Genomic DNA, 23,363 nt, shown 5'->3' with positions numbered 1-23,363 from the left:
GAAATAACAAAGGCAACCTTTCCCACAAATGTGAACGGGGGCTGTTGTGGGTAAAGTCAGGCCAGCGTCTGTTCTCTCTGGACACCTGCAGTAGTCTCCATTTCTCAAGTCACTTCTCTGGGCGGAGCAGGGACTGCTAAGAAGGCAAACAAGCAGGCAAAACACACTCCCGACCACCTGACCACCTGGGCAGCGGAAGGAAGCTGCTACAGTCTAGGGAGTTCAGGATGAGGTCAGAGGGAGCCTGGAGAGAATTAGACTTCTGTTGCTTTCTTGTGAAGTTCTGTGTATGTGTGTCTGCCTAGCGACCTGATAGCATGGGGATTACCCAGCCTGCTTTGCAGCAGTTATCCAACCTCGGCTTTAGAGGCAGAGGCTAAGAAAATGCACAAATAAAATGATGAACTATTATGGACATATTAGACTATGGAAGATTCCCTGCTGTTTTACTTTGAGGCCAATATGCCTTTCCTGAGTCACATTTGACATGAGGACTGCATTATAAATCAGAACCTGCACAAATCTCATTCAACGAAGACTCCTGTAAAACGTACATGCTAATTTCAGCAGAAGACACATTCATCTCTTAGCGGCCAAGGGCAATAATCCCCCGATGTAACATGCCCTCCTCTCAAGTGAACCTGTAATACATTTTCCTTTTGGTTAAAAAGAAGTATGCTCCATGTGACTTTGTAGGCAGACTGGTGGCAAAGTAGGTCACGAGGTGGACTGCTAATGGTAAGTTCAGTAGTTAGAACCCACCAGCTGCCCCACGGAAGAACGATGAGGTTATTTGCTCCCATAAAGATTTCCTGTCTCCGACACTCAGAGGGTGCAGTCCTACAGGGTCCTTATGAGTCAGAACTGAGTAGCTGGCATTGAAGGTTTTTTAAAGATTTTTTAACAGTTTTATTGGCACTTTATCTACATCACACAATCCAATAGTCAATCTGATATCAAGATAAAAGTTTTTTGTGCGTGTTTATTTCTGAAGATGCAGAAGAAGAAAATTAAGGTTCAATCTTCCATGTTGCTTATTACAATAAGGCTGAGTACACAGCTTTGCGCTACGGGAAATAAAAACAGCCTCTTTAAGCACTAGGTTTCAGCTCTCTGAAAACATTTTGGTCAACGCATTGGCTTCTCAGAGATGCAGGAAGATGAAGGGAGTGGTTTGCCTTTATTTTGCAGTGACAAAAACGCAACAAGGTGGAGACAGTTGACTACTGTGCTTTATGCCAACATATTGATGATCTTTTTAAATAAAATGAAACTGCTTGGAGCGATTTTTGTGCAGCAAGAAAATCACCCACTTTTATGTGTCACACAAATCATATTTATACATCCATGTGAGTCGCAAGTTAGCATGGGTGATTCCCAGAAATCTGACAGTAACTACATAAGTATAAAAGCCACACATTTACTGTTTAGGCACACCATGTCCTATTTAAAATCTCCCTTAGTGGAACGGAAAAGGAACTAGGTACATTTTAACAGTAGAAGGATCCAAATTTCCTAGCTATCACTTATGAATCTGAGTCACTTGGAATATCGTAACTAAAGACGTTAAACATTTGTTGATCTATCCATTAATATGTAACTATTAAATCCTTGTCAACAGGAAAATATTGCCATAGAATAGCAGGTGGTGCGTCCCTCCTAAATAATACGTACCATATATACTCATGTATAAACCGAATTTTTCAGCACATTTTTAATGCAGTTTTTGTAGTAAAATGAGGTGCCTCGGCTGATATTTGGGTCAGCTTATACTCGAGGATATATGGTAATCTGCATTCGAAGAAACCCTGTGCAAGAGCATTTCTGAACCTAACTTTTTGGCTGGACAAATATCAGCATGCTATTTGCTTTTGCTCTGTACTCTGTCCATTCCAAGAGTCACTTATTTCCCCATTAATAACACGTATAAGCTTCCCAACCTGTCTTTTAATTTTCATATTCTTGTGCTAAAAATTGCCTTATAGGGTTAGCTACTGAGATCGCTGGAATTAAAAAACAGCATGTTTATAAAGAAATTTCACTCTGGATAAAATGAAGCCACAAAATATCATGAATGAAACACTTGGAGAAGTTGCTTCCAGGTTCACTTTCTGTTTTCCTGTGCAACCTTCTTCTAACATCACTGGTCAAAACAAGACCAACCCTTCTTTCGATAGTTAGACTAGACTAAGACTTAAGAAAGGAAATGGTATATAGATAAACAGGCTACACCCTGTCGGGCAGTCAGAAGAATGGCAGCATGATGACTGTACAGCTAGAATAATCGACAGGGTTTGGGTAGGAGGGGGCCAGAAACACAACAGCTTTATCGAAAGTTCTGATATATGAGCCCAAATGGAACATGTCATCAGCCAAGAAAAGCACTTTTCAGATATACATACAAGACAGCTGTTGAAAGTCTCACAAAGCTCGCCAGTTGTTAAAAAAAAAAATCACTAAACTAAAAGTATCTTTCAGAAGAAAAATGTTGAAACAAGAAGAATCGTTTAAAAATGGACAGTAGGGATGTGGCAGTTCTGAACAGAACTATGTGTTACCGGGACTCAACACATCCCTGGTTGGTAGCCTCAGAATTAGTGATGTAGGAAGCCTGTGCAGCTGGAGCAGACAGCTGGAGCTATACCTTTCCCTCATGCCGAGCTGCAGTGACAGGCGTGGCTTCCTCTGCCTTTTTCCGACGGTCCTCTTCCTCATCACGCTCCTCCTGGGCCTTTTTCTCGGGAGTCACAGTGGTGATCAAGTTGGTCTGAGAGATGCCCTTTGTTGCCGCGTACTGGCCAGTACCAACCTCTGCAGCAGACATAGAATCCTTCATGTATATTTCATGGTTTTCATTCACTGATGCTAAAAGCAAATACAATTGAAGAGATAAAATCTGAAATAGTTAATTTGGAAGATAGATGGACACCACCAACTATTACTAAAAAACTAAAAACAAGTCCAAAATGCCAGGCTTATCTTGAAACTGGTATGAAGCAGCTCTGCATGTTCCTTCAGCTAAGCACTAGCATGAGTTCAGCTATCTGTATCACCTGTAACTGTGCTGCACAACTATTGGAAAGCTTATCTCTTGAAACTACTCTGTTGCCATCATTCTCAGGCTGGCCAGTGATAGGGTCCCACAGGGTGGGGTGAGTGGAAGGAGGTGAGGTTGAGCTGCAGCCATGCCTGTTAACCCCACAGAGTAACAGCTGGGCAAAGGAGCCAGACACCTAGTACCAAGTTCCAGCGCTAGCTGTGATACAGGCAGTAGACACCTATTAGAGTGCATTCATCTTTGAGCAAAGCTTTGGATAGTCATGCACCAAATAGCTTTTGATATTACCATTGTATTAATAATGGTTGAAAGAGCTAGTTCTATTTCTACAATAATGAAAATATCTTGGCAGAGAATCTCAACAAATGCAGATAGCAACTCTGTTCAAGAGAAGTCCAGAAATAATTTAATTCTTGCTGTGCTGTAAACCATACCCTGTGCCATACATACACACAATCATCTCTAACACAGGTATTTTGGGAAGACAAGAACAAAGTTGCTAACTGAAATCCATGCAAAAACAAGCATGCAAACATAAGAGATATGAGACACAGCCTTTCAGCACAGCTACAATGTCTTAGTGAAAAAGATGCTTGATTCAGTTACGTTTTAAAAATCTGGTACCCCTGTAGTCTCGGGGTTCAGATGCCAGGAAATTTACTGAAATGTTCAAATGCTGCTTTTCAAATCCATGGTAGCTAACTGCTAAGTACATTATTATCTGCATTGACAGTTTAGAAAACATTAAAATCTAAACATCAGATAGGATGCTGAAACCTTTTAAAAATGGCTAGCCATTTATTTCACTAAGCACATGTATCCTCGTCCTGCTGAAAAAACTCACGAGACAGCTGCCTGTGAAGCAGTTCGGCTTCTCTAAATGAGATGCAACCTTGCAAACAGCAGCCTCTGTGCCACCAAGCAGCGTCGGCACCCAGCTGAGCAGCAGCAGGGCAGGCACTCGACATGGCAGGACCCCAGCGAGCGAGAGACAACACATACTAACGTCACTTTTGGGCAGGGAGGAAGACACAGCATGAAACTGGCACACATATTTCACAATTGTCTTCTGTCTTCTCAGCAGTCATTAACACACACAAAATCATTAAGGAAACAGCACAGCACATGTGTTTCCTTGTGTGAACATCACTGAATTCAGTCAGGAGAGGGGTGGGGGAAAGGTGTGGTGCTATACAAGCTACCCAAACATTTACTCATAGAAAATAGAAATGAAGTTAACTTCAGATACTCTAGAGGAGAGAGGAGAGTCAAGGAGACAACCACCATAAAGAAAAGCTGCAGTGCCAGTAGAGAGATCTCAGTACCCTCATTTAACTATAAACCATCCTCGTGTGCATGTTATTCCAAAGACATGGCTTTCAGGCTCGACACTCTGCAAACGGGAAACACTTGGCAGATACACAACGCTAATGCACTTCCTGGGTCAGTCAAAAACAATAAAAACCAGTTAGGGTAATTACCAATGTCATTATTGTTCAAGAAATGACTAAGATGGCTAAAGTGGAGTCCTGAAGAGTTTCAACCATTTGCCAGCTATTAATAGAGTTGGATTGGACTTGGATGTGGATTTATTGAGGTGAGGCACCATGGACAAATGGCCTGGCCAATCTACCTCTGACACCCGAGCAGCCGTTGAAAGCCGTGTGGTGAGGCGCCATCAAGGTGGTTCTGACTCACAGTGACCCTATGCACAACTGAACAAAGCTCAAATGCTATGCTCAAGCCCATCGCTGTAGCCACTCTATCAATGCAGCTTGTTGAGGGGCGTCCTCTTTGTCTCTGCCCCTCTCCCAGACTAAGCACACTGTCCTTCTCTAGGGACCAGCCTCTCCTGAGAGGATGCCCAAAGTATCTGAGGCAAATCCCCCTATCTTTGTTGTACTTCCTCTAAAAGCGATGTGTTTGTTCTTTGGTCAGTTCAAAGTACTTGCACTATTCTTCACCAGCAGCATAAATTAAATGTATGGGATCCCGTTAAGTCTTTCTTGTTCAATGTCCGAGTTTCCCATGCACACGAGGCAAGGGAAAATACCATGGCGTGGGTCAGGAGCACCTTAGTCCTTAAAGTACCATGCATGCTTTTCAGCATTTTAAAGAGGTCTTGTGCAGCAGACTGACCCAATGGAATGCACCCTTTGATTTCTGACTGCTGCTTCCATGCCCACTGATTGCGGATCCAAGCAGGATGAGATCTTTGACAACATGCTTTTCTTGATGTTACCTATTGGTCCAGTTGTGAGGATTTTGGCTTTCTTTACAGCGAGTTGTAGTCTATTTTGACAGCTGCAATTCTTGATCTTCATCAGCAAGTCCTTCTTCGAGTCCTCCTCGCTTTCAGCAAGGAGTTGTGTCATCTGCACATCGAGGCTGTTCATAAGCCACCCTCCAATCCTGATGGCACATTCTTCTTCAGCCATCCAGCTTTTCTGATGATTTGCATACAAGCCGAGTAAGTGAAAAGATACAACCCTGACACACAGCTTTCCTGGTTTGAAACCATGCAGTGTCCCCTTGTTCAGTTTCCACAACTGCCTCTTAATCCATGTACAGGCTCTGCATGAGCACAATGAAGTGTTCTGTCATTCCAATTCTTCTTCTTAAGACTACGCATAATTTGTTATGATCCGCACCAGCAAATGCCTTGGCCTAGTCAATGAGACACAGTAAATATCTTTCTGGTGTTCTGTTTTTAGCCAAACCCATCTGACATCAGCAATGGTATCTCATGTTCCATAACCTCTTCTGAATCTGCCCTGAATCTCTGGCAGCTCCCTGGTTATGTACTGGTGCAACCATTGTGAGATGATTATCAGTAAAATTTTACTTGTGTGTGATATTAATATTGTTCCACAATGTAAGCATTCCATTTGGGTCACCTTTCTTTGGAATGGATACAAATATAGATCCCTTTCATTTAGTTGGCCAAGTAGCTACCTTCCAAATTTTCTGGCATAGAAGAATAGGTGCTTCCAGTGCTTCACCAGGTTGTTGAAACATTTAAATTTGTGTTCTATTAATTAATGGAGGCTTGTTCTAGATGAAACACTTTCAGTACAGCTTGAACTTCTTCCTTCAGCATCACTGGTTCTTGCTCATATGCTACTCCCTGAAATAATTTTGTTTTTTTTAAATGTTAATATTATTTTTAATTTTAATAAATCATTTTATTGGGGGCTCTTACAACTCTTATAATAATCCATACATCAATTGTCTCAAGCACATTTGTACATTTGTTGCCATCATAATTTCCAAAACATATTCTTTCTACTTGAGCCCTTGGTACCAGATCCACTTTTTCCCCCTCCCTCCCACCTTTGTGTACCCTTGATCATTTATAAATTATTTTTATTTTCATATTTTACACTGTCTGCTGTCTCTCTTCACCTGTTTCTGTTGTTCATCCCCCTGGGGGTGGGGGTTGTACGTGGATCATTGCAATTGGCTCCCCTTTTTCCCCTAACCTCATGGTATCGCTTGCTACTCTCATTATTGGTCCTGAGGGGTTATCTGTCCTGGATTCTCTATGTCCAGAGCTCTTATCTGTACCAGGGTACATACTCTGCTTTAGCCCGTTGACCAGTTTTTTGGTATAACGACTGATTTATTTCCATCTTCTTTTGTTGCTCCCACATCATTCAATATTTTCCCTATAAAATCTTTTGGTATTCTAACTCGAGGCTTGAATTTTTTTTGAGTTCTTTTATTTTATGATATACTGAGCATATTCTTCCTTTTTGGTTTTCTAATTCTAGGGCTATGCACATTTCATGGCAATATTTGACTTTGTCTTCTTGAGCTGCCCTTTGACATTTTCTCTTTGTTCTTTGGCGGCATCATTGCTTCCATTTGCCTTAGTGACTGTGATTAAGAGCAAGTTTCAGAGTCTCTTCTATTTTTCTGGAACTCAGTCTCTCTTCTGACATACATTTTGATCTTGTTTTTCTTTCCTGCCTTTTAAATTAAATTAAATTTAATTTAATAAAAAAAAAAAACCTCGGGGGCAGGGGAGGGGTATTTGTGATGAAGAAGTCATTGGTCTTGCAAAATTCAATCATGTGACCCAACTTTGTTTTGATCATCAAGGCCAACCACTGTTGCTTTTTTATTTCCAATCCTTGCATTTCAATTGCCAATAATTATCAACACATATTGATTGTATGTTTGATAAATTTCAAATGTAGGATGTTGGTAAATTTTTCAATGTTTTCAACATGTTTTTGGTGGTTGCTGCATAAATGTGATTAATAATTGTATTGATTTGGTTTCTTTGTATGTGAATAGACAGTGCCCTATCACAGATAGCACTGAAGTACAAGGCAGCTCTTGAAATGTCTTTGTGGATGATTCATTTCATAGCATTCCTCTTGAATGGTCACTCCTGGCATAGGAAACCATCTGAATAACTGATTGAAAATAGCCGTTATGAGCCCATTCCAGCTCACTAATACCTATGGGGAGCAGTCTCTATGGAGTACATTGGATTTTCTCACAATTTAAAATTTTCCTGGATTCATACTTTGTACATTCCAAGTTCCAATTTTTACTAAATGTTCAAATGTGTTTTTTTGTGATTTTGAGCCATGCCTCATTAGCAAGTGAAAGTCCCAAAGTCTTTACTCCACCCATGTCATTCTGGTCCAGTCTACGTTCAGAGGGCAGCCCGTAGCCACCTTTGGAGCCTGCCGACCTGAGGGCTCATCTCTGGTAGCATTTCTGACAATGTTCTGCTGTTCTCCATGAGCCTTTCAGAATCTGACAATGTTCCATTGCTATCCATATGGTTTTTGGTGGCTAATTTTTCAAAAGGGGGCAGTCTATGCCTTCTCTATAGTCTGTTCTTAGTCTAGAAGTGCTTCTAGCAACACAGAGCCACCGTAGTATGACAAACTGTCTGGCCGGTGGGGGCTGGAAACCGTATGGAGTAATATATCACTCTTCACACCCCAGGAGTCACCACGAGGCGAGCCAGCCTGACAGCAACTGGCTATCTTACAGCTCTATAACATAGCTTTAAGGAGAAATTCTGACTTTTCACAAACTATTTATAAAGGATTCCATCAACAAAACCCAAAGTCTTTTTATCAGGGGATTCAGGGGGGCATAGCTTGAATCACTGTAAAGTGGAAAAGGAGAATTGAGACTATGGGGTGCACGACAGAAGAGGTAGCGTGGCCCAGAGAGAGGCCGGGGCCCAATTCAGTCCATATATTCAGTGTTGCTCTAGCTATCAGAAAGCACACCTGCATATGAACATGGACAGCGAGATAAAGCCATCACACAGAACAGTAAGAACTCACGAAAACACACTCATGTTATCCCTAAGAAGTCTATTGAAAAGACTACCTCCCTACATATGTGAGTGCTTACTCATTTGACTAATAGACGGATATGCTGAGAGATGGCCCCACGCTCCCAGTACTTCATATTAATTAGGGCAATTTAACTTAAGAGTTCCTTGCTGTTATTTGAGAATTATCCTTTCTACTCTTTATAATTTAATGGACCGAGAAAGGCTACATTTTGTTCGTAAACATATTTTAGAAATAGATAAATTTAACTTACAGCTTTCTTTCTGAAACAAACCTACTCATCACTTAGGATTTGTCAGCCCAGCCTGACTTCCATTAAGTCAACTCTCATTCACAGGGACCCAACAGGACAGGTTAGGATTGCTCCCTAGGGATTCCAGGGCTGTAAACTTTCATAGGAGAAAGCAGCCACAGCTTTCTCCTGCAGAGTAACTGGAAGATTTGAACTGAGACTTTGAGGTTAGCAGCCGAACATGTCTGCTATGCCCCACTGTGCCACCAGGGATCCCTGGATTTGCCACTAAGTGAAATAAATTAGATGAACTTAAGAGTATGTGACTACTACACATATCTGGAACGAAAGCATCTGGATCCCAAATAGGGTAATGCCTTATATGAATGTTGCGCTTCTCGGTCCTAAATATCATTCCTATGTTTTTTTAGATAATGTTCCAATAACAGAAATTAGACTGACAAAGGCATCTCTTTTTGACTTAAACATCTGCCACTCAGCCATGTCAGTAACACTTCAATTCATACTATCTAAAGCAGCGGTTCTCAAACTCCCTAATGCCACAGCCCTTTAATACAGTTATTGTGGTGACCCCCACCCATACAATTATTTTCATTTCTACTTCATAACTGTCATTTTGCTACTGTTATGAATTGGGCAACCCCTGTAAAGGGTCATTCGACCCCCAAAGGGGTCCAAACCCACAGGCTGAGAACCGCTGATCTAAAGGATCCCTGTTTGTCGAAAGCCTGTAATGACTTTATTACAAAGTCAAGGAAAGAACATAGCAGTCCCGTATTCCTCTTTGAATAGCCACAAGCAATGATCAAGAGCCAGTAGCCGAAGCTTACCTCCATCCAAGCTGCGAGACATGGTATAACGTTTGCTGGACGAGCGCTCGAAGTAAGGGGCTGGGCGGTCTATCAACGCGCTGGCTCTTCTTGTTTGGGCCTGTGTTCTGCCACTATACCGGAACTTAGAACCCAAGGTGAGGAATTTCTTTGGAGGCGCCTCTGGTAATAACAGTCTAATGATAGCGGGGGAAAGAACAAGAACGACTATGAAGTTAAATATTGGGGAATGTGACCTTGATTTTTCTACGCTGTTATGGGAAGAGTTTCCAAATGGCACAGACTGTACGCGTACTATTAACTGAACAGCTGGCAGTTCAAACCCACCCAGCAGGGCTGCAGGAGGAAAGCCTGGCAATCTCATTGCGTAAAGATGACAGCCAAGAAAACCTTCGGGCTCAGTTCTACTCGGCAGGACGTGGGGCTGTCACGAATCAGAAGAGGCTCGATGGAACTGGTGTTTTTCATGGGAGGTTAAAGCCCAACATCACCAACTAGGGTTACTGTCGAGGCGACAGAAGTCCAAGAAGGCTTGTGGTGAACTGGATGCACTTCAGCATGCCACACCACTGAGTCTCCAAGCCCTTCTGTCAGTGAAAAGTAGTGACACTGTTATCTCTAGGTACAAAGTTTATGATCTATACGTGAGAAAAGAAGTCCAGGAAATTGAGAAATTCTTCAAGTAGGAAGGAATGGGTTGGACAATTCCCCCCAAAATGGATACCTTCGATAAATAATAAGATACTACAGTTTATAAAGAAAGGGGAATGAGGCAAGTAAGTACAAGACAAGTTAAGGAAACCCTTCAAATTTAGAAGTCCTTTTATAATTCTTAGATCGTTTATAAGAATATATAAATGTACACTATATTTATATGATAAACATATAAAATAGATTATAATATATAAATTTATATAATTCACAAAAAACCTGAGATGACAATGAACTTGAAGGAACAGAAAAGACCGTCTTCTCAATCTTTTTCAGAGAAAAATAATTATCATTATTCGAATTCTCCATTAGAAAAACAAAATGAACCCCCCTCCCCGCCCCCACCGCCCAAGATCTCTACCTACCTGAAAAATGTATGGTGTTCAACGCATACTTTCCATAAGCGCTTGGCAGCTCGATGGTTTGGCAGCTTAAATCCAATCGTACTTTCAAATTGTTCAAACTATATTTAAAAACAAAAGCAAGTGAAGTTTGGCATTATGAATAACACGAAAACATTGCAAATAATTTGCAAAATCATAATCAGCCACACCTAAATTCCTACTCTACTCTCGAAACCAGCCCCTGTATGAATCTACGCTTTAATGGTGGCTGACTTTATGGGTGTGCTCTCACAGGGGTGATACTGCTGATCCCTATTTCTCCATGTGAGATGGGAAAATCAAGGACGACACGATTTCATGCATTTCCGCATGTATATTTCAGATGCTCATCCATTTTGATTTTCAAGGTGAAAAAGCTAATTTTCTAGTACCTTAGTATTATTTAAGGCAGATGCACAATATTGCAAAGACAGTACACATCAGGCCACCAGAGGGCAATCATCTTAAATAGCAAGGGCTCCAGAAGAACACAAAACCACCAGACTGATACCATCAATAGTAGCAAAGGTAATTTGGTGAATAGTTCTATGCAGGGCAGTTTGTTGAGGATGGCAGAGCGGAATGGAACATTTTGACCCTTCCATTACCACCAATGATTTTTAAAAAGCAGGAATACACTTCCATGATTAAAAAAAAAACTACACTGGGCTGTGGAAGATATAAAGAATTAGAATTTACACTTGGCATTGCTAATTTCTAACCGTTCTTTTCCCTGGATGCACAGTATCTCTAATCTACTCACTTTGGGGTGAAATCAGGTTTGTTCTCCTAACACAAAAGGTAGGAAAAAGTGCTATATTTTACTCACATAGCTTTTCTTACACCAAAGCCTGAAATATCTAAGAAATAATAAATCTTGAATTTATATTAATGCATGTTTAAGAGACCTTTCAATTAATGTATGCAGTGGGGGAAATGGAAACAATAAAAAAGGACAGAATGTATTATTTATTTTTTTATTAGACAACCTATAATAAATTCTCTCATAAAACTCAAAATTCACAAGCAAGTAGTTTATATTTCTATTTCCCTCATGTACATGCAAAGGCAGGCCTACTTACCTCTCCTGGCCTGATCTTAATGTAAAAGTTGTTCCGTTTGTATGAAATTTTTAGAACCTTGGGCCAAGCAAATCTGTTTATTCGAAGGCGATCACGATATATCAACAGACCACTTGCACAAACGCCTAACATAATTTCTACTCCTTCTGAGTCCTGCAAAACAGTAGCAAGAAACAACACATCAGAGTCTTACTACTGTCTCCCACTCCTGCCCAAATACAGGAGCTAAGTTTCCATGACAGACCTACTACCTGATCACCTCTACCTGTCATTGAAATATGGAAACTATGTTGCCACATTTTGAAAAGAAAAACTTACCAGGAATGAACTATTTTTAATGCAGGTATTTAGCAACATGGAGATTAGACATTCTGAATAAAATATGCTGCCAAAGAAAGACTTGTTCTGTGAATACACCGTGCACAGAGACGACTATGAAGATGAATGTGACTAGAATAAAACCAGCCATACCCACAGATGGCACTTACTGTGTACAAGGCACTGCTCTCACCCTTGGACCCATGGCGGCAAGGGTTTGTCTTTAGAATGATATGTTGAGGTGCCTGTTACTTCCACTTTACAGATGAGGAAACTGAGGCATGGGGACATCAAGCATCTTGCCCAGTTGAACAAGGGTAGCCTTGGTTCTAAAGGCAGCATTCTTCTCTTTTTATTATTTTAACTTTTTTAGAGTATCAAAAAGTATACACAACAAAACAGATCAACAATTTCTACATATATATTATTAGCACTGATTATATTATTCAAGTTGTATAATCATTCTTGGTATTTTTTTCTAAACTACCTCACCACTGTTAAAATAACCTCAGCGCCCCCAAAACAGAAAGTACCCCTTCCCCCTCCCCACCCTGGCCAAAGGTAGCACTAACACAACTTCTAATAAGAGGAACCTCGCTGTTTCATATGAGTGTTTTGGGTTTTACTACTTTAAAGAGAGTCCCCGTTTTTATGTACCATTATTATTAGAGCAAAATGTACATATTATAAAAAATTAAATATACTTTGTTTTAAAAACAGTATAAATGTTCTCCTCCAACAACACACTCCTCCCACATATAAGTACACTGCACAGGGGTCACCACAGTTAACAATATGGCTCACACACATTAATACAGAGATATATTAATGTAATAAAAACATTTCATACATGGCTATAGCTTTTTCCCTCCTTTTTAAAGTGGGCTCATTGCAAGCTGAACAGGTTGCTACTTAAATGTTCAGTAATTTCCCAGGCAGCTGCCGAAGTTCAGCGGACACCACAGAGGTGACAAAAGGCTCTGGAGAGAGGCCACGTGCAGTTTACGCCTCCTAAATGTGTACCGCTGATGAAATCGGGGTAAACTTTATCTTGGTGGTGGCCTTGGGTGGGAGAGAGCAGAGAGCAGGAGGGAGTGAGGTGGTCTCCTGTGCTCATCTCCGATGCTTAGAAGGACATGAAGGGTGGTGGGCTGATCACACACAGGAAGCTACGCTTGGGGCCTCCCGCTACATTCGTAGGCAGGGGCTGTCCATCCCCCCGCTTCCTGGAGTCCCTGCAGCTCCAGCGAAAACAGCCGGTGGGGGGAACTGGGCGAACCGAAACAGGAGATGCGGAGCCATCTATATTGTGGGGATTTGCTGCATAAAAAGCTTGTCAGTACAAGGCACCAGATGAACATTTCTAATACAAAAGAACTCTCTTGGTTCGTTTTGAGGAAAAGGTAAGCTTACAAATAGCACATAAGTGGGTTAAAACACAATCGTTTCTATCGGAAATGTATCACTCCATTAGATAGCAAATTACTCTAGAGTGGAAATCATTAACCAGAATATTACAACTTCATAAAGTGTGAGAGGAAGTCAGCATTGCGTAGAAACTGCCTCCCATATTTCAGGGGCTTTAATTGGAAAGAGCAATTTGAAGCACTATAACCAGGTGCTGACAAGTGCGGGAATGATTGGCTGACCTTTCACATCCAGGATGCAAGTACCTGCCTCTGCCAAGCCCTGGGGTGGCAAGGGACCATGGAAGGGACTGCTGTTTGAACCACTTGTGGTTTGCAGCCCACCACATAACCACTCCCCCACCCGGGCTCCTCCTGTAAGGCTAGCACAGCCCTATCAGACGGCTGGAATACCCTGCTACTCCTCTGCCTTCGCCACAAGTGGGCTGTAGTAGGAACAACTTAATTCTTGTTATCCTACTGGTATGGCCCAGGGTTTAGCACGTACCAACTTGTGTGTTTTTGAAAGAACAGTAAATGCAGAAAGAAAATGTCAGGAATAAATGAGATTTTAAATTAGGCAAGTCTTCATTTCATTCATTGCTAAGCAACAGCAGAAAAATATTTTGATATCAAACTTGCTACTGTATCTTATAGTTTTAGAAAGCTTTTGTATTAAAAGCAGTCGTTTTTTGGGTTTTTTTGAAAGCAGTCGTTTGGGGGGATATATGCATTCATTTTCAATAAATACAATTAACATTCTCTTTAGTGGGGGACGAGGAGCCCTGGTGGCATAATGGTTACCCATTAGGTTGCAAACCTCAAAGCCTGTAGTCCGAAACCACCAGTCATTTCTCAGGAGGGGCAGGCTTTCTACTCTTGTAAACAGTTGCAGTTTGGAAGCTCACAGGGGCAGTCCTACCCTGTCCTATGAGGTCATTATGGTTCAGCACTGACAGAGATTGAGTTAGTGGGGAATACTGAACAACTGGATAGCTGGTCCCCTTCTAATCTAGTATCACTAAAATAAATAAATGAATAAGTACATAGTTGTCCTAAATTTTCATTCCTTTTCAAACATCATCCTTCGTTATCCCTCAGCCCATGGGATATCTAATGTGGATTTCAATCTACATTTAAGAATCAAATGGAGTGAATCCAGGACAGATCATCCCTTCAGGACCAGTGGTGAGAGTGGTGATACCGGAGAGTGGAGGGAAGGTGAGGTAGAAAGGGGGAACCTATTATAAGGATCTACATATAACCTCCTCCCTGGGGGACAGACAACAGAAAAGTGGGTGAAGGGAGGGAGATGTCGAACAGTGCAAGACATGACAAAATAATAATAATCTATAAATTATCAAGGGTTCATGAGGGAGTGGGGAGCAGGGAGGGTAGGAAAAATTGAGGAGCTGATACCAAGGGCTTAAGTGGAGAGCAAATGTTTTGAGAATGATGAGGGCAACGAATGTACAATGTGCTTGACACAATGAGTACATGTATGTATGGATTGTGATGAGTTGTATGAGGCCCCAATAAAATGATTAAAAAAAAGAATCAAATGGACACTGAGCAAAGTCCATTAAGAGAGAAAAAACAAGCAGAGACAATTAAAAAAAACATAGCGTTCAACTTTAAAAAAATGGGAAATAGTCATCTAAAATAGGTATTTATTTATTTTTTATACGGTCTGAAATCACAATTCAGAATTTTTAAATGGATCCTGAAGCTCGGGGCCTTTCGAGCTATCAACAGAATAGACGCCAGCTCACTTCTACTTGGAAATCAGCTCTAATTCAATTCAGCAAATTTCCTTTTGAAAATGATGGTGTGAGCCTGCATGAGAATATGGAGTCTGTAGCCAAATCATTTGTTATAATTAATATTCAGATGAAATCTTATAACAGGCTGGATGTTTACTTCCTTAGTTCGCTCTGCTTTTTCAAAAATGGTTTTAAATCATATTACTGGATGAAAAAATCGGTCATATACTTTAATCCAGTAGCTCTAGCCGTGCTACATAATTTCACTTTTACTGATAGGAATGTTGATAGATCCTGGGTTTCATTTTGTTAAATGTATCACCTAATCTTTTATTTATTTGCTTATTTATTGCTGGGCAGTAAGTGAATCAGCACGCATGATAGAATTAAAAATCAGCTGCAGATTCACTAAAATTCTCAGATAACCAGCCTTTATCTTTTAGCCACTCAACCACCATGGAAAAAATCTTGAGAGAAAAAGAAATCTCAGTGTGTGGTCCAGAGAGCAGTTTCACTTCCAGCATCCACAGAACCTACAGATCAGAGATGTTCCTCCCACTGGTCTTCGGGATAAAAGATGCTTGCTAAAAGAGCCAGCTAAAACTGTTTTCGTGTCTCAGCCTTACACACAAATTTAAGGCACTTGCCTGTCTGGACGCCGGTAACTGCATGTTCTTTTGATCTCCAGTTGATTTATCTACCGGAAGTAACATATACATTTCCATATAGGAGAGATCTTAAAGTCTATTCCTACAGAGCATGCTATTTTGTCAGTCCAAATTAGAGACAGCCCCATCTTTTATGCACAATGACCTTTCTAACATTGTTCAAATACCAGAATATATCCCCTAAGATAGATGCTCTTTCTGGTGTAAGTTTTCTTATCAAAACGTGCCTGCAATTCCGCTACTGTATAAACAGAGACGTCATCCACATGCTCATTCTCTATCACTGGGACGTATACTGAGACTCTAGAAGTTTGATACAAAATAAAAGCTGCTCGATTTAGACCCTCCTAATGGGGGTCCTATTACAGCCTCATCGCTACTTCTTTCTTTCCAAGGTTCTGTGTCTAGATACAGCTTCAATATCTTATCAAACAACAATGACATCCTCAACCTGTTCATTTAAGTTGAACATTAAAAAAAAAATCTTACAATAATCTACTGGTCGGTTGTTTAGTTATTTAAACCCAACAAGGATGCACTTAATGCCTGGGGGATGTCCAGAAGCCTGAACAGGGCCTGGCACAACACAGGTGTGATACTTGGATCTTCCATGACAGACGCACTTCGGACAGGCAGACTGCAAGGCACCAGGCACTCAGCAAAGGTGGGATGAGAAGAAGGTCTAAGGAGCACAGGGCACGTCCCCACAGAGTGGGAGACACTCTTGTGACAGGTAAGATGGGATGAAGTAAGAGCTACGTGGTCAAGTCTTAATCAACGGGAAAGCTGGGGCTTTGCCTGTGCCCTCTTCAACTCCTCAGTACAGTTAAATGTGCTCATTTACCATCAGCAAGGCTGAAAGGGAGAACACAGATTTGAATTCCCAGCATTCATTTACTAAAAGAAAAAAAAATCACCAGCTTAGATCAGCGACAACAAGCAACAACAAGGTCGCATGAAGTAAATGCCTGAAGTGAAAGCACGTACCTTGGCATGATGCAAATCAACCCCATACATGGAGAGCTTTTTGGCGTTTTCTAGGAAATGCATCTCTGCTTCTGCTGGTGTCATGCCTCTGGTAGGAGAACAAAACAAAACAAGGGTCACACTGCTGCTTCTCCTTTCCTTGACCGGGCTCTAGCCCCCTCCCCACTAGGTCCTTTGAGAACTGAAAAAAAAAAAAAAAAAAAAATAGAACCACCACTGCATCGATCCCAGGGGCAGAGGAGAAGGAGAATAAAAAAGAACAGGTTTGGAAGAAAACCTTACAGGGAACTCCTGAATACTTTGAGAGAGAGAGCTTATCCATCTCAAGATTTTATCAGGTAGAGACTCAGTAGACGACTGTTCTTAACGTATTGAAGTAAATGCTGGGAATGAGTTTGTACACATGATGTTTCCCATCAGAGAAACCAAAATGCAATGTGCCCAGGGCTCCTGCGACTCACCTGTGGCTCTTGTGCAGTTCTATCACTTTGTCTTCCAGTTCTTTCGTGTGGTTGGGTGCGAAGCGGAATTCGCTGACGTAGTCATTCCCACACTCGTCAGGATCGTAGTCTCCCAGTTCCGACTGCACAGTGTAAGAGCCCAGCAGGGCAAGGGTGACAAAGGAGCAGGGCAGCCGTCCAGACACAATGTCATCTCGCAACTGTAAGCAGAGGTAGTACCTTCCAGAAGCCAAATGCAAATGAGAAAGCTGATGTCAGGACACAGGTCAGCATGCACTATGGTCACAAACAAGCCCTCCTCCTCAAATCTGCTCGCCGGGCAAATTTTTTTCACATTTATATTTTGATCCAGATGTACGAAAAAAAAAACCTTGGTTATAAAACATACTATTTAAAGACATGTAAATATAAAACATGATTAATAAAATACATAGTAAGCGGGACCTACATATGTATTCCTCTAACACATTAATTTTTGTTGTTGTTTTAGGTTAAATCAACACATTTCCTGAAATCTTTGGTTACAATAATTAAAATTAAAAATATAAACTTATGTACAATTATTAGGATCCAAAGTGCATTAAGGAAAACTCATTTTGATATCTATATTAAAGGAATAATTAGTGGTAAAGTAATTTGGCAGCTATGCCACATAAACTCTGATCTCTTTGTTCTGCATCCCTGATGAGACAAGTCTCCTTACAATGAAGCAGTAATTTTATCTTTTAAGTTATCACTTATTGATTTCATTAAATTGCTGGAATCAGATAAAAAGACTCACCGTGAAGAAGTATTACTTTAAATCTGAGAACTTTGTAATTACAAGTAGAGTTTTACATTTTGAGAATGTAAGCCCATTTTAATATTAAATTTTTCCAAGATGTAATAAAACTACCTCCATTAAGAAATGACTTGTTCTCTTTGTTACTTTATTTTCAACATCCACAGAATACTGCTCTGCAGAAATCCTCAAGGTAAGGGTTAACATAGATGAGTTTTAATAATGCCTATTACAGGTCTCCTATATGGGTTTGATAGTGAACTTCTTGGAATCAGGAGACAAGCTAGTGTCCTGGTGACACACTTTGCCCAATCCCTGTGCAACAGAGACCCCCCACCCTGGACCCCCATAGTGAGGGAAACTCAGACAGATGGTAATCTTGGCTCTCTGGGCATCAAGGAAGAGGATACCGAGTTGAGTGAAACACTGACTGGGAAGAGAGGGATCACAGACACAGTGGCTGGGGAGGATGGGGCAGGGACACACACTGCACGGCCACCGAGAGAGCCACACAGAAACAGACCTCATGGACTCCCTACTGGGACCGAGATGGTGTGGCAGATGCCAAGTGAAACAAAGTATACACCCAGCAAACTGTCCCTCAAATTGAATGACTAAATTAGAGCACTTCAGAGAAACAAAAATTAAGAGCATTTGTGAAACTAAACCAAGCTTACAAAACATTCTCAGATTGAGTCCTCTGGACAGAGAACCTGAGATTTCAACACATGGCAACATAACTGGGAAACTAACCCAGAAAAATAATTCTCAAAACTAAAATAAGCTATAAGATGAAAAATACAGAATCAGAGGCATCACGCTGTTACAATTACAAAGCAAAAGAGCAGAGTGATGGTAAAATGACACAACTTCGAAATGGAGAGAATGTCAAGACAAATTGAAGAGGACTGATATGAGCTAGAGGGGGTCACCAAGAAAGACCTTCCAACTCCAAAAGAGAATGGCATAAGGACTTAGCAAACACAACACAACGTCAACAGTAACAAAGAATGAAAATAAAATGAGGCAAAAATGAACTCAGCAGAGAAAAATACACGTAACAAAGAAATGATCAATACCAAAATAATAATTAAAAAGAACTACAGTAACAAATTCATATCCATCATTAATTACCTTGAATATCAATACACTAAATGTATCTATCAGCCAAGAGAAAGAGAGTGGTAGAATTGATAAGAAATAAGACCCATCAATGCTGCTTACAAGAGACTCATCTTAAATACAAAGACTAATATAAATAAGAAATTATAGGATGGGAAGAAATATACCAAGCTAATGGCCAGCAAAAAGGTACAGCAGTGACAATATTAATTTCTGACATAACGAAGGGCAATAATGTTTAAAATGTCATTCTGAAGAGGACAGAGCCACAGGAAACATCTATGCACCCAATGAAAGTGCCCTAAACATCAAGCCAGTCTAGTAGGGCTGGAAAGAGAAATGGACAGATGACATCAGTAGCAGGACATTTTCACAGCCACTTTTAATGAAGCGCACACCTAGAAATATAGACATCAACGACACAGAAGAGCTCAACAATATCGTCAATCAACTTAACCTCTTAGACACGTATATCAAACACCGTGTACAGCAAAAATGTAACAATCTTTTCAATGTCCATGGATCATTTCCCACAATCAACCACAAAGGCATTATCAATAAACGTAGAAACAATGAAATAATACAAAGCATCTTTTTGAATCCCAGTGTTATCAAATTAGAGTGCACACATCAAGAAATAAGGCTGTGGATGACACTCAGTGCCCAAGATACATTTGTGGGAATTATCTAGGAAATAAGCCTCCAGTGATCTCCCTCGATCCATGATTGAGGATGGGAGTGAAATGGTCACTAAGCACAGTGCCTTGGAGAGATGAGTATAGAATATCAAAGGGATCAACCTGACTTAACAGTTAAAACTTTGTCAGTTGATCCCCCTCTGATGTATGCTGGGACCTAGTCTGGTTTTCAACATTTTCTGTACATTTTCTTTTGTTTTTTGTTTATTCAGAATAGGGTGTATCTCAGGTGTTATGTAGTTGGGGGTCACCCTCTTGAAGTTGTGTTATATATTGTTCTGGTTTTCGGTATATGGAACTCAGGATTGACGAACCTATAGGGACAGCAAATAAATAATTTTTTTTTGTTTGATTATTTTGGGGGGGAACATACGTGGGTGTGTGTGTGAAAGGGAGACGATATCAGGTAGTCCAGGAAGGAAAATAATGTGTGGAAACTGATTATGGTAGCAGCTGTACTTGATGTGATTGAACTATGTAATGATATATGTATTAACTCCAAATTAATAATAAATTAAAAAAATAACACACACAAAAGAGTGAAAATAAATACTACGAGGGGATACGCCAAAAAAAACTGAAAAAAAGCTCCACTGGGGGGAGCTTTGGCAGTACGCATTCTTCCTGCTGAGCAAGCATCAAGCATCCAGCAACTTGCTCTGAGTTTGTGCACCCAGTGGCATCACCTGGGAAGGTTCTCACTGTTACAGTGAATTTTTTCATAAAAGCAGTTTTGCTTGAACCTCATTTTTTTTGTGTGGCTGTGAAGTTTTGTTTCTTGCTAGGGAAAAATGCCGCAGGAACTGTTGTGATGTTGAACATGGCTTACATGGATAGCACTATGGGGAAAATGTGAGTGTATGAGTGTTTTTCTCATTTCAAAAAAAGTGAAATGTCAGCTGATCACAAGCCTGATTCTGGGCATCCATCAATTTCCAGAAATGTTGACTTATATTGCATTTGGAGTTCTTTCCGCCAGGTCAGCTTGTTAGTCAAGCTTTCTATTTAGAGGTTCTGAAAATATAGTTTAACAGTGTGTGACAAAAAAGGCCTGATTTATGGCAGACGGGGGTATGGTTTTTCCACCATGACAATGTACCTGCTGTGTATGTAGTCATCTCAGTGCGGCAGTTGTAGGGCAAAAACAGCATGCCTCTCTTGCCCCACACACCTGACCTTTCTCTGTGTGACTTCTTTTCCGCGAATGAAGAGGGACATGAAAGGACAGCGATTTGATGACATAGAACAGGTGAAGAAAAAAACGAGGGAGGTGCTATCAGTCATCCAAATAGATGAGTTTGAAAAATGTTTCCAAGAATGGAATCACAGATTTTACAAATATATTAAGGGCAATGGAGAGGATTTTGAAGGTGATAAGGTTGTTCTGTAAAAACAAAAACATAGCTTTGGGGGAAAAATCCCATGTGGGGAAGTACCTCCCCATATAACTCAGTATTCCAGATAGTAGGGGGAGAGCAACCACAGTCCCTGGAGAAGGACGTGGTGTTTGGTAAGGCAGAGGGGCAGTGGAAAAGGCAAGGCCTTCGACAAAATGGACGGACACAGAGGCTGCAACACTGCGCTCCAACAGAAGAGCAATCGTGAAGAGGGCGCAGCACTGGGCCCTGTTTCACTCTGTGGTGCACAGGGCTGCTGATAGCCGACCGACTCCGTGGCACCCACCGTCATCGTCATCGTCATCAACAAACCACCGCTCTCTTACACAAACGACCGAAAGGCAATCTCTTCAACAAACAGTACTGGAGCTCCTTGATAGCCGCTTGCAGAAAATGAAGTCAGGTCAACTCCTCACCCCATCTATCGAAGCTAATTCAAGATGATCGAAGAACTCAATGTGAAAACATAAAGCTAAGATGGTCATAAAAAAAGGACCCAACTTAGGGGTCCCCAATTTATAAACAAAAATGCACAGGCAACAGAAGTGAAGCTAGCTGACTGAGATCTTCTAAAAGTATCAAAAGAGTCAAAAGAGAACTCAAATATTGGGGAAATATTTTCTATCTGGCAAGGGCATAGACAACAAGAGACTAACCTCTAGACTTTATAGAAGCATCAATAGCTCAACAATGAGACGGTAAATAATTCAACTGAAAAATGGACATGAACACACATGTAGCAAGAAAGATATCTGAGCAGTCACTAAACCTAAAGAAATGCTCACGACCATCAGCTAGTAGAGAGGTATAAATCAAGACCACAATGAGACATCACCCAGCAATACCAGTAAAGTTGAGAAAACTAAATGCTGGTGAGTGTGGAGCTCATACATTGCTGGTGGACGTGAACAATGTTGCAACCACTATGTACAACAGTATGGTGCTTCCTTCAAAAGTTACGTAGAGACGTACCATTTGATACAGCAATTCCTCTAAAACCCCAAACCAAACTCACTGCCATTGGGTCGATGCTGTTACGAGCCGCCTCATAGTGACCCCATAGGATAGGGTTGAACTGCCCGCCCCACGAGTTTTCGAGATTGTAACTTTTTATGGGAGTGGAAAGCTCCCTATTTCTCCCATGCCACCAGGACTCTGTTAGCAATTCCCTTAGTAGGTATTTATTTTAAAGAAGAATCAGAACACAAAAATATGTAAGCACACCGATGTTCACTACAGCATTATTCACAATGGCAGGAAGATGAAGAGAACCTAAGGTTCTATCAACAGATGAACTGATTAACTGGTATGTGCACACAGAAGAATGCTATGCAAGGTTAAAGAATAATGAAACATCCCCTGTACCTCTCATAACGTGGATGAGCCTGAAGAACAGTATGCTAAGTGAAATGAGTTATAACAAAAGGACAGAGAGAGTCTTAATCCACTATTATAAAAATGGCCAGGGAAGGTTTGCACATAGGAAAAAACATCTTTGCTGTTACTAAGGATGGGAGGGGAAGGGAACTCAGTAGCTACAGACGAGATCCATAAGATTTTGACTGAAAGCGTGATCACCACCACATCACTAAGAAAAGGATGACAAAGGGAGGTGTACAAGAGTCACAAATAAAATGGTAAATACTATTACATGCACAATCCCACATTATCAGTAGGAACAAGCATTAATCTCTAAGTCAATACATTGTCAGACAGGCAAGATGAACAGGCATGATTGGGGAAAGGTGCAATGCCCACAACCACACATACGTTTGGCAGACACCATATTTACACACATATTGTATGAGGTGTAAATATATTTGTGGATGTAACAAAGCAAATCGTTGGCAAAATTTTGTAAACTTCTTAGTTACAACCTGATATCTTGAGAGAGTAAAAACTGGGTTTAGAAGATTAGCACCATAGGAGGGTGAGGCATTACGTTCAACAAAGTTAAGTTGACAAAGGCAATATTTTTACATTCTACTTTGGTGAGTAGCGATGGGAGACTTAAACTTTTTTTTTTTAAACATTTTATTAGGGGCTCATACAACTGTTATCGCAATCCATACACACATCAATTGTGTAAAGCGCATTTGTACATCATTCTCAAAA

The 23,363-nt window shown here is 40.8% G+C and overlaps 1 protein-coding gene across 24 annotated transcripts in view; it reads right to left on the bottom strand.

Moving 5' to 3' along the window:
* The window catches only part of EPB41L3 (erythrocyte membrane protein band 4.1 like 3), a 268,892-nt gene that overhangs the window by 30,187 nt on the left and 215,342 nt on the right, over window positions 1-23,363 (bottom strand). For 17 of the 24 annotated variants that reach the window (XM_045296254.1, XM_045296255.1, XM_045296253.1 and 14 more), the window contains exons 7-12: window positions 17,251-17,469; window positions 16,790-16,877; window positions 11,648-11,800; window positions 10,548-10,645; window positions 9,472-9,647; window positions 2,645-2,865 (exon numbers count right to left, since the gene is read on the bottom strand). In XM_045296254.1, coding sequence (XP_045152189.1) covers window positions 2,645-2,865; window positions 9,472-9,647; window positions 10,548-10,645; window positions 11,648-11,800; window positions 16,790-16,877; window positions 17,251-17,469 — 955 coding nt within the window. The remainder of the gene's footprint in view (window positions 1-2,644; window positions 2,866-9,471; window positions 9,648-10,547; window positions 10,646-11,647; window positions 11,801-16,789; window positions 16,878-17,250; window positions 17,470-23,363) is intronic. The other 7 variants (XM_045296250.1, XM_004702878.3, XM_045296262.1 and 4 more) reach the window with 1 other exon arrangement.

This window comes from Echinops telfairi, unplaced genomic scaffold (genome assembly GCF_000313985.2).
Source record: "Echinops telfairi isolate 266 unplaced genomic scaffold, ASM31398v2 ScPeMD7_7400;HRSCAF=8409, whole genome shotgun sequence".
Lineage (NCBI taxonomy): Eukaryota > Metazoa > Chordata > Mammalia > Afrosoricida > Tenrecidae > Echinops > Echinops telfairi.
The sequence above is the reverse complement of the archived record's forward strand: the minus strand, read 5'-3'. Positions and strand labels throughout refer to the sequence as shown.